Here is a 24,469-nt window from a genome sequence, read left to right on the forward strand (position 1 = left end):
TCCCTAAATGCCTAAGAAGTTTTATTGATATTATTGAAGTTCTTTTTAATTTTAGTACCTTTTCAAATAAGCATTTTACCCATTTCACACACATATATATATAAATCACTTGATTTATCAGAAGTGACAGTTGGAGAGTGATCTATTCACATACATGTTCATCATTTGATGACTGCAGTATAAAACTACAACATGCATTTGATCAGGCCATCACAGGTATAATACCAACTATTTAATTGCATTTGGTGAATAGCTTTTGGCAGACCTATCCTCCACCAATATGACTAATTTTCTTTTACACGCAACTAAACTACTGATAAACACACACACACACATATATCATTCATTCATTCATTCATTCATTCATTCATTCATTCATTCATTCATTCATTCATTCATTTACCGCCCTCCCCACTTATGGTTGTGAATTCATTATCTGTAACACAGTGTTTTTCAGTGAAATCAGTAATCAGTAAATCAAATGAGATACATTGGGGGTGCAAAATGGCAGCAGCATTTTTGACATATCGGAACGTCATTCCAATATTAATGAAATACGCCCCATGTGGAATTAAAATGGAAGAGAGACAGTAAGGAAGGGCCTCCAGTGCATGTTATTTCCCATGGGTACCTGGCCTTTCCATTGAAAATACTGGCCTTTTACAGTTTTTTGTAAAAGTATTTTGTGGACCAGCTGGAAAGTGCTCCCTCCTTCATAGCCCTCACCAACAGGATCCTCAATTCCTATTATTGGGAGTATAATATTGGAACTGGATATCATGCCTGGACAGGAATGAAATCAGATATTGCTGACCTGATCTGATGGTCAGAATATCAGGTATCTAATCGGATCAGCAATATTCCATTATACACCCTTAATATGAATTCAGGCCAAATGACTGGCAAATGAAGTATGTTGTGAAATGATGTCATTTAAATGTATTGCTTTTAGACTGAAATTATGTGGTTTGGCGGACATAACAGCCATGCTGGATCAGAGTATTTGTCTAGTCCAGGGTGTATGCTGCCAAACAGAATTAGTTTTAGCGGTCTTCCATGAGTGGGTCATCTTTCACTGGCCAGCTGGATGTCGCTTTCTGGCTCATCTCTTGGTGAACACATTATATTAAAGTATCTTCATGGTTCATTGTCAGTCCTGCTGCTAATGCTATTTTTTTTAAAAATATTATTTTATTTATTAGTATAATAAAGGAAAATTAATATGTAACAAATACAGTAACAGTTACAGTGAACCTCCCCTTCGGGATTTTAGGACTTTAGATTTTTCCAAACCCACCATTAGTTCTATTTACTAAGAAAATCTAGATAGTAATGCCATTGTTTTTGAAATTCTTGGATTGGTCTCCCATTAACTTGTCTTGTCAATTTGGCCATGTTTGAGAGATCTGCAAGTTTATCAATCCAAGCCGATAAACGAGGTAAAGTTGACGTTTTCCAATCCCTTGCCACAATCATTCTGGCCACAGTTGCAGGGTGGACGAAGATGTCTGCTTGGCATGGTAGCTTCTCTGGACAGATAAATAAAATACTCAGGTTAACAATAAAATACTCAGGTTTCAAAGGAAACTTAAATTTAAGCATTAATTGTAATATTGCATGCAATTTTGCCCAGGCAGTCCTGCTGATAATGCTATTAACTTTGTAAGACCTGAGTAAATGTGTTGCCATATGATATCTCGTGATGTGTATTTTCTAGATTTTCTTTTCTTTTAGATTTAGTTCTAAGTATTATTATGGTATGTTACATAAACCAGTGCAAGTTATTTCCTTCTATATCTGAACACTTCAGGCACAACCAATGTGTTGCTGATATGCAAAATTTTCAAAGGCCATGATAACTGGGTAGCATCGTGCAAAGAACAGCCAAGGCTGCTTTCTCTACTGATATGTTATTGAATTGTACTTTATAGCATGATAGTCTTTTCTTAAGGAACCCAAACATCTTTCAAATTAAATCAATACCAATCCTTTCTCACAGAGCAACATTTTCATTTCTCATACTTTCTCCTGTTACTACCTGAGTAGACTCCTAGGAGTCATCTATACAGTTCTGACCAATGTACTGGTATGTCTTCATAGTTTACAGAAAAAAAGAAGGGGTAAGAGCACATGGGAAATTCAGGGACATTTTCCTATAGATCTGACCAATGTTTGGAAATATATAATTTTGTAAAATTGGGATAAATTGGAAGGGAGGTAATGGCATTTGTACCAATTTGATATTACAGTGACAAAAGGAGTTTTTGTGTTGTTGTTGTTATTTATTAGATTTGTATGACTGCTGCTCTCGGAGAACTGGCTCGCTACAGTTTACAGTGCTACAAATCAATACAATACAAATTAAAATTCCCATTAAAATCCCTATAGAACAATAACTCCCTTACAATTATGGCAACATAATAATGAACAATTGTTCCCACACAGGCCCACTGGATGGGCAAAAAGGCAAGTAGATGGCTAATTGGGCATAGGATGGATCAATCTGGGAATCCAGGCCAGTCTAATACTGGCCTCTGTCCCTAGGGGAGAGGGTGCCCGATCTTAGCCTCTGGGCTTCAACCTGGCCTCAGACAAGTGCCTGGTGGAAGAGCTCTGTTTTGCAGGCCCGCAGAGCAAAATGCCACACTTGTAATAAATTCTTGGTTTTCTTCAGAAATAACAAATAACAGTATTTTTCCCCATTGGCCCCATTGTCACCCAATGATACCCTTTCCTTTTGCAGCCTAAGATCTTTTGGTCTTATGGAAGTTGGGTACATATATTATTATTTATAATATATCAGAGTCTCAATTAAGGCATGTATTCCCTCAAGAGGAATTAGCTTTTAAGAGGAAGTAGCTTGGAAGTTGTAACAACTGTGAGGTATGCATCTGTGTAGCAGATTAGGAAAGATGGAGAAAAAAGTCAAGACATGGATCATGTAACCAAAGGGTCAATGGTAGCTAACATAACAATAGAGCATGGAAGAAGCATGGTCAGGGTCAAGACAGTCCAGGATAGAGCCAAGTCATAGGGTCAAACAAACCCCCTGAGCCTCTGGGGAGGGCAATATATAAATATAATAATAAATTAATTAAATAAATAAAGGAACCAGAATAATCTGGAGTACAGTCTTCATAGTATGAATACTCACATTGAAGGGCCCAGCCTGGAGTCATCAGCTTATTGGATTAACTGATAGGAGCTTTCATTTGATCCCTCCAAGGAGAGTTACTTTCTCTACTGGCCATCTTCACTCTGACACTAGTACTGGTATGGATGCTACTGAATTTGGTTGTAAATTATCTAGAAATAATGGTGAGAAGTATAATTGCAAAATGATATTAATAGGTGACAACTCAGCGTAGGTTATTTATTGTTACCTTTAGTAGTTTGACCATATTTTTACTGTAATGTGTTTTATTAGTTTTAACATAATGGTGTATCCAGCCCCAAGTTGATGAGTTCACGAGGGTCAGCCTATAAATCTAAATAATAAATATCAATTTTTTTCAGAATGGTGAAAACCGAAGTTGATTGTGATGAGCTCTAAGAAGATCTCTCTCAGTTGAGCGACTAGTCAATGTGGCAGGTGAAATTCAATGTAAGTACAAGATGGAGCACACTGAACTAAAAAAAACATACAATAAAGGCTCTACACTGGGAATGACTTAGAAGGAAAAACCTGGGTCATACAATTCAGTTTGTGATGATGGCAAGACAAAATGTGTAACTCAAAAAGACATTGCAGAGCAGAAAAAGGTATGTAAGAGAGAAACCAGGAAAATTAAGGTTGCAGCTGTCTTCCTCCAAGGAAAGAATCTGATGCTTTGGTATTTACAGAACTGATAGTTAAAGTGTGGTGGAGGATATGATAGAGGGTTATACAATTATGCATGAAATGGAAAAACTGAATGGCTAGAAGATCTTTCCCTCTCATTCTCTCTCTCTTCAGGGAACAACTGATGTAGTAGATGAGTAATAGATTCACGATGGACAAAAGGAAATACTTCTTCATTCAGTAAATAAACTGCATGATTATGTGCCAGTAGTTGTAGTGATGATCACTGGCATAAATGATTTTAGAAGTGGGTTAGACAGATTTATGAAGGATAGGTCCATCAGTGGTTACTAGTCAAGATGGCTAAAGAGAACCTCCAAATCCAGAGAAAATAAATATAAATTCAAGATGGAGGTGGAAACACTGGGGAGACAGGGCTTTGACATCCATGGTCTGTTTTTTGGTCCTGATGCTGTTCTAGGTCAGTCACTGGTCTGTTCCAAGAGTGCTCTTATTATGTTCTTATGGCACTGTGGTGCAGAAGAGATTTGGTTAGAACCTTTTTACTGAAACCAACTCTAGAGAACTAAAAAGGCTGGTCCTAATTCCCAAGTCACCTGTTTATAAATGTGAATGTAAACAAGACAGGAAAAAATACCCCTGATTTTCATAGAAAATACTAATGCAGAAGAGGAAATGGAATTAACAACCTCAGTTCTTGGTCTGGATCTTTAGGTCCAGCTGTAAGAAAGAGTATTAATTTATTATAGTGATATACTTTTATATTTCACTTTACTAGTAGTTTTGATGTATTTGTACCCTGCTTTTCAGCACAACTGGCTCACGAAGCAGCTTATTGTTCAAATGTATTAACAAGTGATTGCTTTTCAGATTTGGTGAAAATATTTTGTGTCACCAACTTTCCTCCTTGTGTTCAAGAGCCTTGTTTAGGTTAGTCCTGAATTTCATATGAATTCCTAATATAATGTGCAACACATGGCAGAAAACTGGAGAAGTCTGCAATATCTATATATTTTTAATGAAAATGTATGGGATCAAAGACAAAGAATGAGAGAGGAGAGACAAGACAGAAGAGGGGGAGGGCAGGCAACACCATATGTTCTCTTGCTGTTTTGAATTTTACATACCAAATTTCTAACCTGGCAGATGGGATAAGTGGGCTTTTTGCAAAACACATGGGTTCCTCTAACAAAGCAATTATAAATTGCCTGTGTAAAGACCCATCTGACTCTTATCAAATTTGTTAATGATGAATTTTGCAAAATCCTGTTGAATTAAAAAAAAACCCAAAAGTATTGCTAACAAAAATAACTTTGGTGTCATCAACTTAGTGATAGATATTGCATTAATTCAGTGGAAGGAAAATACCTCCCCCCAGCCCGGGTGTTTTAAGAATGTAAGCTGTTTATGCCACTAAAGAGAAGCCTTCTAGGTAATAATAGAACCTTAATGTTGCTTGCAAAGAAGGTGCACAATAATAGAATTCGATCAAAATGGCACATTTTCCTTCGCCATAAATTCTGGTGCCAGCAGGTTGATGGAAGCATTTTGAGAGATAATGTAAACTAAAGCTTTTCAGTAGATAAACTCATCAGTCAAAATCCTCTGACACTTAATTCTATAAGAAGAATTAAAGGGCCACATTCAGTAGAAATGCCCAGATCACTTTCTGGATAGCCAAAGAAAACAGGAGTAAAGATATTTTTTATCAGGAGCTGGAGGAGAATAAATGAAGGTTAAATTTTGTCAAAAACCAACAAGAGCTATATTCACAGTCCTATCATGAATACTCTGCTCCTTTTCCTAGAGAATGTTGGCAGCCTTCCAGTTTATAAAAACAACAATCAGAAGCAGATCTTCCCTCTGTACACAAAATGAGTCAAGGATGGATCGTTTACTCAAATAGCCTTGTTCACTGAGGTATAAAAACCATAACAACCAAAAGTGCATCTGGGAAGAAATTGTTTCATGAACATTGCTGCATTCAGGCTCATATTGCTGGGGTGGGAGGCGGGCAGAATTTCTGTTGCCTTGGTGCTCTATGATATTCAACTGCTCTGAACCTCAGGGGAGAGAAGTATAGAAATATAAGTAACAAACAAACAAACAAATAAAAAGGTGGAGTTTGCTCACTAATGGAAAATTTTTATTTAATTAAATTGACATGTCACCAAGTCAATGTTGGTCCCCCAGCAAAACAAAACCCCTCTCTCTTCTGGATCAGGTTTAACGTTTTGGTTCTTACCTTTAAGGCCATTTGCAGCCTGGGCCCTGCTTATCTGAGGGACTGCTTGTCTTCTTATGACCCCCGCAGGGCTCTTTACTCTGGGTTTGAATCAGTTTGTTGTCCCCAGTCTCTGGGAGGCACGCCTGGCCTTGACCAGGGCAAGGGCCTTTTCAGTACTGGTGGAATGAGCTCCTGGAAGAGCCTGCAAGATGGAGGTCTTCCACCAAGCATTTGGTTGAGGCCAGGCTAAGAAGATCTCCTCCCCTGAGTGTGGGTACAGTGATGGCTGCTATTTTAGGGTAAGAGAGAGCCAGTTTGGTGTAGAGAGAGCCAGTTTGTGTAGCGGTTAGGAGTGCAGACTTCTAATCTGGCGACTCAGGTTCGAGTCTGCACACCCCCACATGCAGCCAGTTGGGTGACCTTGTGCTCGTCGCGGCACTGATAAAACTGTTCTGACTGAGCAGTGATATCAGGGCTCTCTCAGCCTCACCCACCTCACAGGGTGTCTGTTGTGGGGAGAGGAAAGGCAAAGTGACTGTAAACCACTTTGAGACTTCTTCGGGTAGCGAAAAGCGGCATATAAGAACCAATTCTTCTTCTTCTTCAACTTGGATGGGTGGGAGGGGGAAGTTTATAGAGTGGTTTATGCCGCCAGTATGGTTTTATGGATTTGTATGCATTTTATGTGGGTTTTAAATTCTATTATAAACTGCCACAAGCCAGCAGAATCTAGGAGTGGCAGTCAATAAATATAAACCAAAGAAAGAAAGAAAGAAAGAAAGAAAGAAAGAAAGAAAGAAAGAAAGAAAAAGAAAGAAAGAAAGAAAGAAAGAAAGAAAGAAAGAAAGAAAGAAAGAAAGAAAGAAAGAACAGTCTAAGGAGGGACCAGACAAGATAGCATCCATGTGGACATTAAAGTCCCCCACTCTATCACCTCTTCGGCCAACCTCAGCAGCTAAGCTGGTAAACTAGGTAGACAGTAAATCAGCAAGTCTCCCACCCTCTAATACCTTCTTAAAGTGCTTAAGGAGCACTTTTTTTGTATATAACTACTTACAGAGCTGAAGCAGGTAAGGTTTCTTTCTTTCTTTCTTTCTTTCTTTCTTTCTTTCTTTCTTTCTTTCTTTCTTTCTTTCTTTCTTTCTTTCTTTCTTTCTTTCTTTCTTTCTTTCTTTCTTTCCTCCACAGGATTTGAATGAAGAAAAAGAGTTGTTTTTTTATACCCTACTTTTCTTTACCAGAAGGAGTCTCCAAGCAGCTTGCCTTTCCTTCCCCCTCTCATAACAGGCATATATGAGGTAGGTGAGGCTAAGAAAGCCCAGATGTCACAGCATTATCAGGGCTGTGACAAGTCTAGGGTCGCCCAGCTGGCTCCATGTGGAGGAGTGGGGAATCAATCTCAGCTCGCAAAATTAGAAGCCACCAAACTGGAAAAAAAGAAGAAACAGGAAATAAGTAGTAATTTTGAAATAACAGTCTTCTATTTAACAATCTAGCATTTGTGATGACAAGATTTTCTGTGATTTCTGGTATAGCTGTGGTGGCAGAAAAGTGAATATTGTGCCAATCTTTTTAAACCTTATGCCTACAGTCCTATGCAAACTGCTTGAATATAAAACTGATATTTGAATGAAATTTCAGCTTCATAGCTGTGCTAGTCTGTAATGAAATTCAAGTCATGTCTACATTGTACTTCTGTATCCTGACTCCAACTGGCCCTTCTGTGTAAGAACTATCCCATCTTCTGACCAGGATATAAGGACAGATGTATAGTCACTCTCATTTGTATCTGAGTGAGAAAATGTGTACCCTGGAACATTGTGTGGATCTTTAAAAGATGTTACTGGGTTCAATAGTTGAATATAGATGCTGAGAACTGGTTACATAATATACCTACCTGAGGGACTTTTGGATCATATCTGGTTTTGTTAAGTTCCTTCCAATAACAAATTCCCAAGATCACAGAATGCTATGTGTTTCACTGGCCCTGAATTAAAGTCCTTTCACAGGCTTTAACACTCACTATTATTTGTCTTGGGCAATAATTTTAGAGGTTAAACAGCACTGTTGTAGACTCCAAAGGCAGTCAAAGTTGTAAGACAAACAGGCTTTACACTGGAAGAATGCCTCTTAGTCAGCAGAGTTTGCCTCAGGGAGAAGTGTCTCTAAAAATCTGCTTTGTTTGCAAGGCAGCATTTTGTAAACAAGGCTTTGATAATGACACAGTTGTATTGAATTGGGACTGTGTGACTAAATGGCTGTTGAACGTCTAAGTTATGATTCAGCGCACTACTATGAGAACAGAGCACAAAAACATTAAACACCACCAGATGGTAGTTCAAAGTCCATCAGATACACAGATTCTCTTTTCTTCCTCTACAAAAGATTGGCAAGGCTTCATATGGGGAAGGGTGGGGGGAGCCCATTAAGATAAATGGAGCTGATTTAGCTTTTGTCTTGCTAGGCTATTCTAGGAAAGTCATCTGAATGGGTCAAATTACAAACAGGCCTGGATCAAAGGATTACTATGGCAGTAGCAGGTCAAAGTGATTTAAACTATGTCAACTGGATCAGCATGAGATCCTAAACTGCATTGCAAAAACTCTTAGAAAGAGATTTGCCCAAACTAATTAGATAAAGCAATGTTTCTTTTCTATAACAGGTTTTTAAAAAATCATGCAACTAGTCATTTTGCCCAAATCCATTTGTCCTATAAGCTGGCTGGGAGGATGCAATTTGCCAGTATGGGCTCCAAACTCCCTGTTGGGGAAGAGCTCAGCCCACGAAATATTTTGCTGTAGGGGAGAACATCTCGGCTTTATCAAGTTTAGTGTTTAGCCTTTCCCTTCCAACTGAAGAGCTGCTAACCAGGCAGAATTGTGTAGCCCCATCTGGAACTCTAAACTTTTGCATGGCTTACAGAATTCTAAGATTCTTCAGCTGACTCCATTTAGCGTCTTTGTGCTGTGCAGAGAAATGTGCTGTTGTAGGACATATATGTGCATTAAGATGGGTGACATGTGAGAGCGACTGGGTTTTTTTATGGCAGTGAATGATAGTGTATTATTTAGCTAAAGAGTGCCTGTCATCTGTCTTTTGTGCACATCCAGGAAGGCAGCATGAAACAAGATATACCTTTAGTACAATTATGGTCTTCAGTTTTGCAGCTCTTGCTTAATCTCCATGTAGTCAACATGAAGTTCTGGTGGTTATGTATACATTCCAAAGTGCAAAGGTGCTTATCAAAGAGTGTTTGTCATAATTATTTTGGGGGAAAATGTGGATCTTGTTGTCTTAAAAGAGGATATTGTGGTCTTAAACATTTTGTGGAGTTATTTTCATTCTCATGGCCTGGAAGAATCTGTTTCCTAGTTCAATGTATAAGGATACATCAACCTAAAAAATATTAACGTTCAGATAAGTACATTTAAGGAGATATTGTAAAATAGATGAAACGTTGTAGATTTTAGTCCATTTCCCTGCCTCAAGGCAAGGCATTTTATATCTAATAAACATCACCACAGATTTTGCCCAGCGACTAGAACAACTAGAAATGACATTCCAGAGCATTCACCAGAGTTGTTGCTATTGTTGAACTCCTTCTTCCTTTAACTTCTATCTATCTTATATTGTTTTCTGCCCCAGGATGAAGATATTAAGCCTGCTGCTGTCTGTGAGGACCCTCTTGGCTAAACAGAGAATTGGCAGTGGAGGAGGAAGAATGCTGAGAATGCTGGATGGCACTGTGCCCAAGGGGGTAATGGCAGGACTAGCACACTTCGGATGCTGTCCTCGGGGCCCCTTTCAAACAGCCTTTGTGATCCATTTTTGTCACTGATGGATTTCTTGTATCATTTCAGACATAGAATCATAGAGCTGGAAGGGGAACTCAAGGGCCATCTAGTCCAACCCCCTGCACAATGCAGGCAATTCACAACTACCTGTCTACCCACGGTGACCTCAATTTCATGCCCACCAAAAACCTCCAGAATCCAGCCTGGCCTGATCATTTTAGCAATTGACTGCTAATGAATTTTATTTGCCTTGTCATACAAAACCACTTGAGACTGATTGGAAAGCCAGGCTGAGCCATTTGGTGGGTAACCTGCTTTCTTCTATTTTCACATCTCCTTTGCACTTCTGAATCACTGTCGTCTGCTGTTTAAAATTTTCACAGAGCTTCCAGACCTGCTGCTTCCTCCTACCCTATGTGTCTGTGTATGGTTTCTTGTGTTTTTAATCGTTCTATGTTGTGCACTATAACTAGACCAAAATAGCACTTCAGAGCTATAGCAGGACCATTGAGATGCCTTGCTGCTATTTTGATTTAGTGCTATAGTGCTCAACTTAGGATGGGCAAAAAAAAAAAAAGCAACTGCAAGAAAGACTACACAGTTAAAAAAGGGGAATGGGTGGGGAGAAAGCAGCACTGTATGAAATGGTCAGAGTGCTTCAAAGATGGATCATTAGTGGAATGCAATTCATTGTATGACCCCTGATCCCTTTATTGCATTACTCAGAATTTAGGCAACAATAGATAACATCTGGTAATGTGAAAGGGACCTTGGTTTTCTTTTATGTGGGCTTTTCCTCTCTGGGGCACTCTTTACACATAGGAGACTTGATTTGTCATGGGAACTTTTATTAAACTAGGGTGATAAATGGATATGAATATTGGTTCTATCGTCTTCCTTTTTGCTAGAAAAGGAATGATTTGATTCATTGAAGGAGATTATGTTAATGATCCCCTTCCATCTATAATTATAATTGTAATCTCCAAATCTCTTTAGTTTTACTTTATAGTCTGTATCTAATATTAAGAATAGACAAATTAATGTAATGAATTCCTTCCAAACAGGACTTTATAATTAGCGGTAATGTTTGAAAATAAAACACCTCATAACAAATACTTTTTGATTTAAAAACACTACACCTTCCCCACCCCAAAGCCTCCTAAAGCCCCAGAAGATCTTAATGGCAAAGCATGAGATCTCAAGGTTTCAAAAACAATGTTATTCCTAGCATATCTATATCTATAGGAATAGGAAGATATAGATATATGGCTGTAGTTATATAGATATATGGTTAAAGTACATGGTCAATGAACATGCAGAGATCTTGACAGGATGGAAAACTGGGCTAAAATGAATTTCAGTAGTGAAAAAATGTAAAGTTCTGCATTTAGGTAGGAAAAATCAAATGCATCATTATAGGATGGGGCAGACCTGTCTTGGAAGTAATATGTGCAGAAAGGATCTAAGGGTCTTAGGAGTCCATACATTAAACATGAGTCAGCAGTGTGACTCAGTGGCTAAAAAGGCAAATGGGATTTGAGGCTGTATCAAATGAAGTATAGTGTCCAGATCGTGAAAGATGATGGCACTGCTTTATTCTGCTCTGGTTAGACCTCACTTAGAATACTGTGTTCAGTTTTAGGCAACACAATTGAAGAAGGATGCAGACAAACTGGAGCGTGTCTAGAGGAGGGCAACAAAGATGGTGAGGAGTTTGGAGACCAAGATGTATGAGGAAAGGTTCAAAGAGCTTGGTCTATTTAGCCTGGAGAGAAGATAACTAAGAGGTGATACGATAGCCATCTTTAAATACTTGTAGGGCTGCCAGAGGATGGAACAGAGATGTTATCTATTGTCCCAGAGGGTAGGACCAGAACCAATGGAATGAAATTTATTCAAAAGCATTTTTGGCAAAACATCCAGAAGTTCCTGACAGAGTGGTTCCTCAGTGAAATAGCTTTCCTTGGGAGGTGGTAGGTTCACCTTCCTTGGAAGTTTTAAAGCCGAGGCTAGATAGCCACCTTACAGAATTACTGATTCTATGATTCTAGGCAGATTGTAAGTGGGTGGGCAGAAAGGATTGTGTCCAGTCTTGTGGCACTTTCTTGTGTGCCCAGGGAAATGTCAATCGCCACTTTGGGTTCGGTAGGTGAATTTCCTCCAGACTAGAAATGGGTTCTGGGCTTTTTGGGGGGGGGGGATCAGGGAGAGCCAGTTTGGTGTAGTGGTTAGGAGTGCGGACTTCTAATCTGGCATGCCAGGTTCGATTCTGCGCTCCCCCACATGCAGCCAGCTGGGTGACCTTGGGCTTGCCACGGCACTGATAAAACTGTTCTGACCGAGCAGTGATATCAGGGCTCTCTCAGCCTCACCCACCCCACAGGGTGTCTGTTGTGGGGAGAAGAATGGGAAGGCGACTGTAAGCCGCTTTGAGCCTCCTTCGGGTAGGGAAAAGCGGCATATAAGAACCAACTCTTCTTCTTCTTCCTTCTTCATCTGGGCATCAAATTGAGATCACGGTGGGTGGGAAGGTAGTTGTGAATTTCCTGCATTCTGCAGGGGGTTGGTCTAGATGACCTGGTGATCCCTTCCAACTCAATTATTCTATGAATGTACTTAATATTGTTCAAAATTCTTACACCTTAAATCTCAGGAAGAAAAGTGAGCTACAATAAACTGAATAAATTAAAAATGTTCTTTAACTTATATAATACCCTGAAACATATTTTGAGCAAAACAGACAATTAGGTAAAACTACAATCTTCCCCACTTCTGTTTTTTTTTTTAAGCTTCAATTGTTAAACTGAAGAATTAAAATCCATCCCTCAGGATATTGAAATATGAGTTTCAAAATGTGAGTTGTACATGCTGTTTTAGTTTAGAGTTCTGTGGTAACTGCATGCTTCATTTATAGGGTGTATCTCTATTAGGGATGGACACAAATTAAAGTTCATTACAGGTCAACCAGCAGTGTGTGAATGGATACAATTCCAAACAGACTGTCTCTTCACAATCAAAATGTTTATTAAACTTCATAGCAACAGGGGAGTTAATTCTCCAGCCTGTGTGTTTATTGTTTGTGGCTTCCAAGGGGTCCATTCTATTTTTGACCCTATGCCTGAGATTTTCCCAAAAAGCACTTTCCTGGGGGCATCTTCTTTGGGGAATTATAACTCAGACCTCTAAATCCAATTTGCACATATCTTGGAGGACATGTAGAGAGGTATCAGGGGGAAGTTCCCTATGAGCTTGATTTCTATAGTTAGTACAGGATCAGTTCTATACTGAATCTACACCAGAAATGCATTTCCTGGGGGACCTTCTGGGTGGGTGGCATTACTCAAACCCCATACATTCAATCCTTACCCAACTTGGAAAGCCAGTAGAGGAGAGTCATCTAGAAATTCCCTGTGAGTTTGGTGCCCCTAGCACACTGGGGATCATCCTACTGCATCATGAACCTCATAAACTGAACCAGTTCATTTGGTGCCTAAAGGTTCATGGTGGTTCATGGCTCACAAACTGGGCATGCCATGAACCAAAAATGAACTGCCTTTCCCCCATGTCCATCCCAAATCTCAATAATTCAAACTGTACCATTCACCACCTACACCACAAACACCATAGGACAATATGCTGCATGACTTGCTGCTTTTCCATTTTAGCCAATTCTAGATCCAGCTTGGTATAGTTGTTAGAAGTGAGAAGATGGTTTTGATTACCCACTCCTTTACATGCAGCCAGCTGGGTGACCTGGGGCTGGTCACAGTACAATTAGAGCTGTTGTCACAGATCAGTTCCATTAGAGCAGGGGTAGTCAACCTGTGGTCCTCCAGATGTTCATGGACTACAATTCCCATGAGCCCCTGCCAGCAAATGCTGGCAGGGGCTCATGGGAATTGTAGTCCATTGACATCTGGAGGACCACAGGTTGACTACCCCTGCATTAGAGCTCTCTCAGTCCCACCTACATCACAGGGTATCTGTTGTGGGGAGTGGAAGGGATGGTGATTGTAAGATGCTTTGAGATTCATCTGGGTAGTCAAAAGTGGGATATGAAAACCACCTCTTCTTTCATTCATATGATCAAGTAAGAAAATTCAAGATGAGGGAGAAGTTTTTAAAGAACAGAGTGTGCACAATGGATTTCAGATTATAGCAAAGCGTACTGGGATGGAGTTTGAAATTATAAATGCCAGCTTCAATTTATATCTTCCTCCTGCTAAGTGGCTGGGAGGTTCATGTAACCGTTATAAGCAAATTCCTTTGGATAGGTGGTAAAAATCCTACTAGGACAATTAAAATTATCCACTTATTTTCTCTGTACATAGTAGATCACCAAAATAACCTTCAGTTTTGCTAATATAATTATTTATTTGACTAAAGAAAATAATTTAGTACTTTACTTAACTTGGATTCATATGCTTTGTGAGATACCCAAATAAAGAACTCCTAGAATTGTGCTGCTAGGTAGAACCAGGCAGGTTTGAGCGGCTGCCATCTTGGAACCGGCTGCCTGAGCACCCAGTGAGCAAGCATGAGTGTGGGAACCTGCTATTCTTTTCTTCCTCAATCTGCTAGGAAAAATGGGGCCATGGGTGCTCAGAGTCTCCCCCAATGTGGAGTGCAATTCAAGTGCCTTGGTTGCCATTAGTTAAAGCTTGAGGCTATGCCTGTAGGATCAGGGCCAGAGCTTCCCAGAGTTGATGCAGGACCAGACTCAGAGGCTCCAGAAGTGCAAGCAGACTCAGACCCAGCACCACAACTGGGCATAAGTGCTGAGGTTCCCCAGTCCACTGGTGCCAGCGTAGTGACAGGAGTCTTGGTACCAGATTACTCCCCCTTCTACCTCCTGAGCCTGTGAGCAGCAAAGGAGATGGATAGATGTCAGCTTGAGGAGCAGAGCCAAAGCAGCAGAAGCAGCCTCACTCCAATGCAGATTACTTAAAGGAGCCAGCCTGAGACATACCCAGCTGTATGACATTGACACCAGCAACTGGGGCCTCTGGCATGCTATAGACAGAGCTCTAGTTTGGCAGCAACTGTCTGCACTCCAGTGACATTGGCCATGTTCCTGTGTTTGATGCTCCTCTTTTGACCTTGACTTGTGTTCTGGATTGCGACTTTGGGCTTTTGACCTGGACTGTGTGTTGACTTTGGCTTGGTGTAGAGTCATGTCTACAACATGTTGGCTGGCAGCAGTAGGCTTCTTACCCCTTATGGGGAAGAGGCAGGGAACTTGGCTGCCCCAGGCTCTGATTTCCTCTTAAGGCAGCAGAAACAGCAGCAAAAGACAGGTCTCCTGCCATAGCCCTCCAGGCACCTTCCTCTCCTTCCAGCAACACCAGAGCACTGATTCTGCTACTACCACTATCTTGTGAGCTGCCTTTGCTTGCATGTTCTCCTTCAAGTAGTAAAAAGTGGGGTACAAAAAACCCAGCTCTTTTCCTGTTCAGCAGATATTCTGTAAAAAAAACCCTCCAAAACCTTGTTAGAAGGATGCAAGGAAAGATTTTCAGTCCGCCAAGTCTCCTTAATTATCCCAGGCTCACTATTAAATATGCTTTATCCCACCACATAGGAAGCCTGCTTGGGAGGCAGGGGGTGTCGCTGCTTCTGTGTCATTTGAACAGTTTACAGGGAATGCCAGTGGCCTACTTTGCTATGAACAAGCACCTTTTTAATAAGGGATGCACAGTCTTTCTCAGCTGCAGACATTTTTTCTTCCCCTGGGTTAAGCTGGAATGTAATGCCCGTGCTGTTCAAGATACCACCTCCCCAGCATTTCATATAAGCTGCAGTTATGCTTGTGGGGGGAGGGACACGAGGCAGTCCTCTGGCCAGATTTACACTGTGTTTCTATTCAAGGACAAATCAGCAAATGTTACAAATGCCTAGACTGAGTAATGAATGGGTTCTGGGTTAGTTACTGTGCTGACAGCAGGTTTTACATTCTATTGAGTCAGGCAAGGAAAAAGGTGAATTGGGTAGAATTACAGGAAAGGATTAATGAAGGGTGTCTTGCTGAACATACTCTGGCAATGTTCTCTAAGTTACTATACCAAGCAGTCACTGAGTTTAATTTCTTTTCTTTCCCCCCCCCTTGCCTTAAGGCTCACACTTTAATAGACTAAAATAAACTTCCTTAAACAAATTCACACCAGACAACATGCACGTGAACACTTCATTGGTTTCAATAGAATTAATTTCATAAATACTTTTTCTGAAGCAATTTGTGTACTTGAAAAGGCATTACAAGAAACATTTACTACAGCTATAGTGCAATGATGCATAATGCGACAAGCAGTGTTTTAATCAGCATACAGAGTCACAATGAATATACTATATGTACAGTTCTCCATTTCCTCTCATGCTTGTTCCTCCAGAGCCATAAGAGCCAGTTTGGTATAGTGGTGAAAAACAGCAGCCTCTAATCTGAAGAGCTGGGTTGGATTCCCTGCTCCTCCACATGCAGCCAGCTGGGTGTCCTTGGAGCAGTTCTCACAGAGCAGTTCTGTCAGAGCTCTCTCAGCCCCACCTACCTCACAGGGCATCTGTTGTGGGGAGAAGAAGGGAAGGTGATTGTAAGTCAATTTGAGATTCTTTCAGATAGTGAAAAGTGGGGCATAAACTGTTTCATTTTTATTTTGTCCACACTTTTTATTACTGGGCATTAAGAGCTTGTTCACAGGAAAGCTGTCCCTGCCTGCAACCCAGGGTTTTTGTACACATTACATTTATTTGTATGCATGCAAATTTCTGCACCTCAGGGCCCTTTTGGGTTGGAAGGTCAACTTTATGGGGGGGGGGAGCTCAACCCTCTCTTTCCATGTGCCTAGCCCTGATCCAAACTGGCCTCCACAATATGGTAGTTGAGTTCTTAGTATAGAACTCACAGCACATCACTAGGACCTGGAAAGGACACAAGGAAAACAGTTCGTGGAACTGTGTCCCCAGGAGCAGACTGAGGGCCATTTCGCACAGAGCTCAAAGTTGCCATTTGGTTGCTGTTAGCGAAAGCGCTACTTCAACTAGCGAAATGTAACTAGCTGTGCCCGTAACGCACAGCTGCGGTTTTTGCGGAATTTAGCACTTTCACTTCTCGTCACTTTCGTAACCCACAGGCTTCCGGTTCTCCGTCTTTTCGCTACAAAGGAGGTCCCTTTTTAGCGCTTCTGGTCTCCCGTGCCCGTCAATCAAACTGCGGCCACACCTTTGACCTCGACCCTAAAGCCGGACTTGTCGGGGTCCCCTTTTTTTTAAAAAAACCAGGAAAACCCGTAGCAACGCGTTATCGTCAAATCATTGGCGCCCTTGGAACGTGTTTTCTATTGTTTTCTATGAACCAGAGGTTGATGCATTGATATGTTTCAAAGGTTAATCCCCGCCCACAGTACACGCCCACAGGTTACCTGCTTATATGCACCTGGGCAGACACGCGGTCGGCCTCTCTTTGTTTGCGTAGCCTACTGCCCGCAGCACAGGTTAACGTTGCAATGGAGAGGATTATTTTTCAATTGTTGGCTCGGGTGATTGCCTTGGTCCAGCGTATCCGCACCAGTGTGCAGCATAGGAGGGCTGCTTCAGAGGAATACCGAGAACGTATTGCCAGAGCGATGACCAGCAGCACAAGACGTTCTCAACGGGCAACCATGGCGGCAAAGAGGCACTGGCAAGCTCTGGCAGAGGTCCGGTTCCCCCCCCGGTTCTGGGCGGACGAAAGATCCTCTGACTGGTGGGAAAATTTTGTGTGGGCTCGCTGGGATGATGACCACTGGATTGCCAACTTTAGAATGTCTAGGGGGACATTTTTTGAACTCGTGGAGGCTCTACGTGGACGCATGGAGAGGCAAGTCACTGGCATGCGGCGCCCCGTGCCAGTGGAAAAAAGGGTGGCGGTCGCATTGTGGTACTTGGCAACCCCTCAGTACTTCCGGACAGTAGCCCAGCAATTCGGACTCGGAGTCACTACGGTTGGCGATATCCTTAAGGAGTTCTGCCTCGCCATGGAGGCGGAATTGTTCAGCAAAGTCGTGTGCCTCGGAGACCAGCTTGGAGCGGTGAGTATCATTCGATCCCCTTTGCCCTTTAAATTTTTTTCTTGTTTGACAGGTCAGCAACGAAGACGCGATACACCCCACGCTGACATGCCATGGCTTATATTCTTTTCTTTCCCTTATTCCAGAGTATGGACGGGTTTGCCAGGCTCGGATTCCCGCATTGTTTTGCGGCCGTCGATGGAAGCCACATCCCTATCCGTGCCCCCGGGGGAAGCATAAAGGAGTTCGGTAACAGGAAGGACTTTTGTTCTGTTCTCCTGCAAGGAACTGTGGACTTCTCCGGCCGGTTTATCGATGCCGAGGTGGGGTGGAGTGGCAGGAGGCATGATGCCCTTGTTTTCAGGGAATCCAACCTCAGGAAAGCCATGGACGAAGGGGTCTTTGTTCCAGGAAACCCCACCGCCACCATTGAGGGCGTGCGTGTGCCGCCGTTGGTGCTCGGGGACGGAGCCTACCCAATACGACGCTGGCTCATGACTCCCTACAAGCGGCCAAGGACAGACGTGCATAGCCACTACAACCTCACTCACTCCCGGGCAAGGAATGTAGTGGAGCGTGCCTTTGGACGTTTGAAGTCCCGGTTCCGTTGCCTGATGTCCCGACTACACGTGCATATAGACAATGTGACTCCGCTGATCATCGCGTGTGTCATTTTGCACAACATATGCGAGGACAAGGGACATAACATCCCCTTCCCTGTGGATGAACCTGATCCTGTTGTCCTTGAGGACACACAAGACATCCCTGAAGCAAGGAGAAGAAGAATCTATGCAGAGGGGTGCAAGGTTCGGGACGCCATAGCCACCCACATCTACAGAAACAGGAGGCGTGTTTAATTGTTTTTCCCACTCTCTTGTTGTTGAATAAAGTTTAGTGTTCTTTGTTTAACCTTGTCTTGTGCGGTTTGTGTACTTTGCCAGCAAAAAAACGGGGATTCTCTGGTCCAAAAGCACTTTGACAGCCCTAAACGCTAACTCCCACTGAAATTGACACACACAACACGGAAGCGCTGAGCGGGGAAAGTTCGGGGAGGCGGGTAGCCAGGAAGTATTGGCGACCCCTGTCAAACAGGAGGATCAATCCACTTATGTTCCAAGGAATAATTTTATTGGTGGGCAGCTTTGATACATTTAAAATAGGGGTGGTCGATCGGAGCAACGCACGTTCGTTCCCTAACCGTCATTCCGAAGATGCCGAAGCCACGGAAGGGCTCCTTCTGGCAGCGCGCCGAGGCTGAGGCACTTCTGGAGCTGGTGCTCCAATCGAAAAGTGTTGGCCGCCTTATGGCCAGCACCCACTGCCACACCAAGGGTGCTTACCTGGTGTTGGCATCAAAGCTGAGGGAGAGGGGCTATGTCCGGACCTGGGAGCAGGTCCGGACAAAATTTAAGCGAGTGAAGCTGGACTTCCTCAACAGTCTGGAGCAGTGGGGGGGGGGGGTCCCGCAGCCAAGCGGGAGGACGGTCTTTCACGACCAGATGGTTAAAATATGGGAGAAGGCTGGGAAGCCCCCCCTGGAAATGAGGAGGCATATGGGTAAGTATGCCCTCGTTGTTTTGCCCTTAAACATGCATGGCATGACTAGCTGCCTCTTTCCCCTACTGTCCCCAATGAAATTCGAAATAGTATTTATATGCTGTCAACCCCCTCTGACTTAGCCCGCCAGTACTGTGTGGAACCACTTTGGTTATGCGCTTTGACTCTAACTGTGGTGTGTCTACCAGCTGTGTTTTATCTCTGGTTTGTGTGCTTTTAATTATGATTTCTCTTTTTCTTTGCCCAGCCACACAATCACCATCCAAGATGGCAAAAGCACCTGAGCTTGAGGAGGGGGAGGAAGAGGGACCTTCCACCTCAGGACAGGCTGCAGGTGAGAGTTTTATGCCTCTGCGGGAGACCCATGTGTGTGTACCCCCATGGAGCCATATGGGAGCCTGCTGTGATGCTCCCATTTGAAGTGTTATTAAATTCTTTGTTTGATTTCTATAGCAGAAACTATGGAGGCAAGGCTGCGTGCCATGGAGGCAAGGGTGACTGCCTTAGAGGCCGAAGTGGCAGAGCTCAAAGGGGAGTTAGAGCAGCAAAGGCAGCAGAGGGAGGCGGAAGAACGTAGGTTATGTTCCCCACTGCCCAACTCTTCTCACACTGTGGCTAAGGCCACCAATAAGTGTATGCATGTAAACTACAAAAATAGGAAAATATGTGTGGCACTAATGTGTACTTTTTCTCCCTCCCCACACAGTTAAGAAGAAGGAGGACGAAGACCTCTTCCGCCGCAAAGTGCGGGGGACCGTGGGACGGTTGTGCAGGAGAGTGAGGGAGCTGGAAGGGGCTGGGGAGGGGAGCGGTGGGACCTAAGTTTTTATTTCTTTTTGTGTTTTGGGGTGGGGGGTGTTGGGGGGTTTCCCAGTTACTTTGCCCATTTTTCTATCCCTGTTAAATATTTGAATTTGTTAAAAAAAGTTGGCTTTCTTGGCGGGTGGGGGTGGTGGTGGGGGGGGTCCAAGTTAAATTCCCTTGTTTTTTTCCCCTGTTGAACTGTTTCTGAAAATAAAATTTTGTTGTAAATTTCCTGAAAAAGACTCCAGTGTGACTCCTTGAACTCGCACACCTTTCACCCCAAACTCCTAAAACACCTTTAACCTTTAAAACACCCTCCAACCTACAACCCACACAACGGTGCCAGAATAGGCACAATCACTAGATAGGGTACACTGAGACAGAGTCAAAAACATAAACTTTATTGAACAGACAACAGCAAACACAGATAAACAGACAAAATGGCCCAAACTAGGAGGGGGAGAACTTGTCCGCAGGTTTCACGACTCTCTTCCCGAGAACAGTCCTCCTTCTAGTTTGTGTCGCGGCATTCTGAGAGGGGGTGGGTGGGGTGGGTGCTGGAGGTGGTGGGGGGGGTGGGGTGGGTGCTGGAGGTGGTGGGGGGGTGGGTTGGGTGGGGGGGACGTTCACTATAATCTGAGGAGGGGGGGCCGCCTCCATAACCGCGACCGCCCTCTCCATCAGCCTCCTTATCATTCGAACTTCCTCCACGCTTTCGCGTAGCGAGTTGTTCGAATCCCTAAGGATGGCGCGGAATTTTTTGCCCTCCTGGGCCACGAGAGAGAGCATCGCCTGGTCTGCAGCAGCTGCACGCCTGGACTCCTCCTGGCAGTGCTCCAGGATCCTTTCTCCCACACTAGTGAGGACGGAGACGCGCCGCAGCCTGCCGCGTTCCCTGGCCAGCCTCTCCTCAGCCGGGAGAGCGCCCCTGGGTGGTGAGCCAGCTGGCTCGTCGTCTTCAGAAAGGACCTCTGTTGGCATAAAAAAGAGAAAAAGAACTGTTAGTAACAACGAGACAGTCAAAACCCACCCTGGTGCACATGGTGGCCTTTCTTGGTCACATATTGTTAAACCAAGACTCAGAACAATGCCAGGGGAGCACACGGTTATTGTTTGTTTGCCCATGGTGGCCTGTCTTGGTTACATGTTAAACCAAGACTCAGAACAATGCCAGGGGAGCACAAAAATGAAAAGGAAGCACACAGTTATTGCACACAGACATTGTCCTGCAGCCATGGCTCGAAAGGAACAGTTCATGCACGCTCACCATCTTGTATGTGTATCCGCCTGCGCAGGGCAGGAGGTCCAGCCACCCCACGCTCCTCCTCCTCCTGTGTCCCGGGTATGAAATCTGAAAAAAGGGAACAAAGAACATGATTAAGGACCAAAGTGTGGCAAAGCAAGCTTCAAACCCTAAAGCAGCAACGTTGAGGGACTATCTTCTGTCTCTTGGCAGTGCTGCTGCCCTGCACAAACAGAAAAGCACAAAGCAGTTAAACCCCCCCCCCCTTATTGCAACTGATACTTACCAACATTTGTGGATGCCCCAGAATCACTGTCCTCTGCTACTGCTGCAGGGGACTCTAGGACCACCGTCCCAGGCATCTGTGTCTCTGTGGACAAGAGCAGAAAATAGTGAAAAAGGAGCAAGCATACAACCTGAACCACACAGCAAGCTCCCAAAGAAGTGGCTAGAGCACTGCAGAAGGCCTATGGCTGAGGCATGCAACAAAACTGTTTGGGTTGTTGTTTAAACACAACCGTTTTAAAAAGCCACCCAAAGCAATCCACAAACATCCAAGCATAGCATGCGTTGCAACGAACACAAGGCATACAATGGTGAAAAAGGAGCAAGCACACAACCTGAACCACACATCAAGGTCCCAAAGTAGTGGCTAGAGCGCTGCAGAAGGCCTATGGCTGAGGCATGCTGCAAAACTGTTTGGGTAGTTGTTTAAACACGACCGTTTTAAAAAGCCACCCAAAGCAATCCACATCCTATCATATTATGCGTAGCAACGAACACACGAGAAAACGATCCCCAAACGTCAGAACACACATTTGCTCAATATAAAAACAATAAAATACAAAATAAAAAGAAAATTACTTACCGGAGGCAAGGGGCGTTTGGTCAGGAACCTCCTCCGGCTCCCCAGGAGCGATGGCCATCAGGTCCACCGTGACCAATTCCGCTGGTCGTTGCTGGACGGGGGGTGGAGGCCGAAAGCTGGACGAGGTTCCCTCGCCGGGATCCTCCTCAGCGGGTGGTTCCTCGACCGGGGCAGCCGGCTTCCGAACCACCTTAAGGCTCCTCCCGACGCGCTTCGGCCTGCCGGCTCCTTCCCCGTCTCCGTACAGCTGGTGCTGCTCCTCGAAGTAGGGGCAGGTAACCTTTTCGTTGCCGGAACCCTTATTATGGTTCACGGCACGCATGTACTCTGCCCTCATTGTTTTGGTCTTCGACCGGCATTCAAGGCCGGTCCTGTTGTGGCCCAGGGCACGCATCTTAATGGCCACTTGTTCAAAGACCTCCCTATTCCTGTGGGAGGACTGGAACGCGTCCTGGATTTTCTCCTCCGAGAAAATCCCGATCAGGTCCCTGATCTCCGCGTCCCTCCAAGTTGGGCCACGGCCGGTTGCAGGGACGGACGAGGCTTGAGAAGAGGATTCCATGTTGCTTTCGCTAGTAGCTGAGCAAAATGGTGGTGCGAGGTGCAGGGTGCAACGGATCATATACCTTCCCGCACACAAAGACAAAGGGACTAGCCGGCTCCTGATTGGTAGAGGGCAGTAGGGGACACGCGCATTGGCCACATTAGGTCACATGTCACGTTCAAAACTCCTCGCGCGGGAACAGGATCTGCTCCTAAAGGCCAGATTAGCGCCTTTTGTTTGACTTCTCGCATGCGCTGATTCGTCCACACGCGGGAAGAGCAGTTTGAACATGCAGCGGGAGCCATTTTAGTGAGATGTCCGCCATTACAAAAACGCATGCCGGTGTAAAACCGAGAGCAATTGCAGTGGTACGCGACAGTTCCCCAATAATATTCACCAACCAAAGCATAAATCAATGACATGTAACTGGCGAACGTTCGTTGGCACGCTCAGCGGACAGTTTTTTAAAATGAACGGCGGACGGCGACTCCGCTTGCCGGAGGTCTAGCCGCCGATGGAAGGGGTTGTCCGCACCCAAGCACAACCACGCACCCGGAACCACACAAAGACCCACTACACATAAACCGCCCGTCTTGAAATCACCTCGAATCATATCTATTGAACCCCAGTAATCTAAACAGGAGCCTGCGAGCGGCGAACGTTCGTTGGCACGCTCAGAGGAAAGTTTTTAAAAATGATCCCCGTACGTTGACTCCGCTAGTACTGGCCTACGGTAGACGGGGTTTTAAGCTATGGGCAAATGTTTGGAACGTGACGGTGTGTGCCACTGTGCTTTTGGAAAACTATTGTGGTGTCCGGGCAGAATTTAAGAAAGTGATCGTGCTTGAAAGCCAGTCGCTGTCTCGTTGCCTCGTAGATCCCCGCTCGCTCGGAGAAAAAAGATGGCGGACAGTTCGCCGGAAGTTAGGAGGAAAGGCTCGGGAGGAGGGACTTTGAAGAAACCGCAACAATGGTAACGCACAAGTCTGTGGCGCTACTGTTGCAGATTGGTTGCAGGAGTGTATCGCTATCCGGAGGGTGAATCCAGTTTTCTGGATTCCCCTAGAAGCGCTACAACGAAGCGCTTTTTGCGGTTCGGTTGCAGGACTGTTGCAGATTGTGTACGACGTCGTGGGTTATGGCAAATTTGTAGCGTTTCCAATTGGCAACCATCCTGCTACTTTGAAGCCGTGCGTAATGGCCCTGAATGTTCAGTGTAGCTATATACTCTGCCTGTGTGGAGTCTATGAGGCTAAGTCAGGAACACAACTACAAGACTTGTTGTTGTTGTTAGGAGTGAAGTCATATCCGACCCAAGCAGTAGGTGCAAACTTAAATGGACTCTGGGGAATGGTAGAGGACAGGAAGGCCTGGAGGATCATTGTCCATGGGGTCGCAAAGTAAACCTAAAACTCTTTTGATTAGCATAGAAATAGTGCACACACTTTATCATTACAAAACAAAATCAGAGTCCAGTGGCACCTTTAAGACCAACAAAGATTTATTCAAGGCGTGATCTTTTGAGTGCTGCCTCAGACTAGTTTGAGTAAGAGTGCTTACACTCGAAAGCTCACGCCTTGAATAAATCTTT

The 24,469-nt window shown here is 43.9% G+C and overlaps 1 protein-coding gene across 1 annotated transcript; it reads right to left on the reverse strand.

Moving 5' to 3' along the window:
- Positions 1-20,603: 20,603 nt before the first annotated feature.
- On the reverse strand, positions 20,604-23,957 carry LOC143840950 (uncharacterized). The gene is made up of 4 exons (XM_077344436.1): positions 22,335-23,957; positions 21,753-21,836; positions 21,491-21,574; positions 20,604-21,194 (listed from the first exon to the last, which is right to left on the reverse strand). Exons 1-4 carry the CDS (start codon positions 22,954-22,956, stop codon positions 20,674-20,676), a joined length of 1,311 nt encoding a protein of 436 aa, XP_077200551.1. The 5' UTR covers positions 22,957-23,957; the 3' UTR covers positions 20,604-20,673.
- Between the last annotated feature and the right edge of the window lie 512 nt (positions 23,958-24,469).

The sequence above is a fragment of the Paroedura picta genome, chromosome 7, assembly GCF_049243985.1.
Source record: "Paroedura picta isolate Pp20150507F chromosome 7, Ppicta_v3.0, whole genome shotgun sequence".
NCBI lineage: Eukaryota > Metazoa > Chordata > Lepidosauria > Squamata > Gekkonidae > Paroedura > Paroedura picta.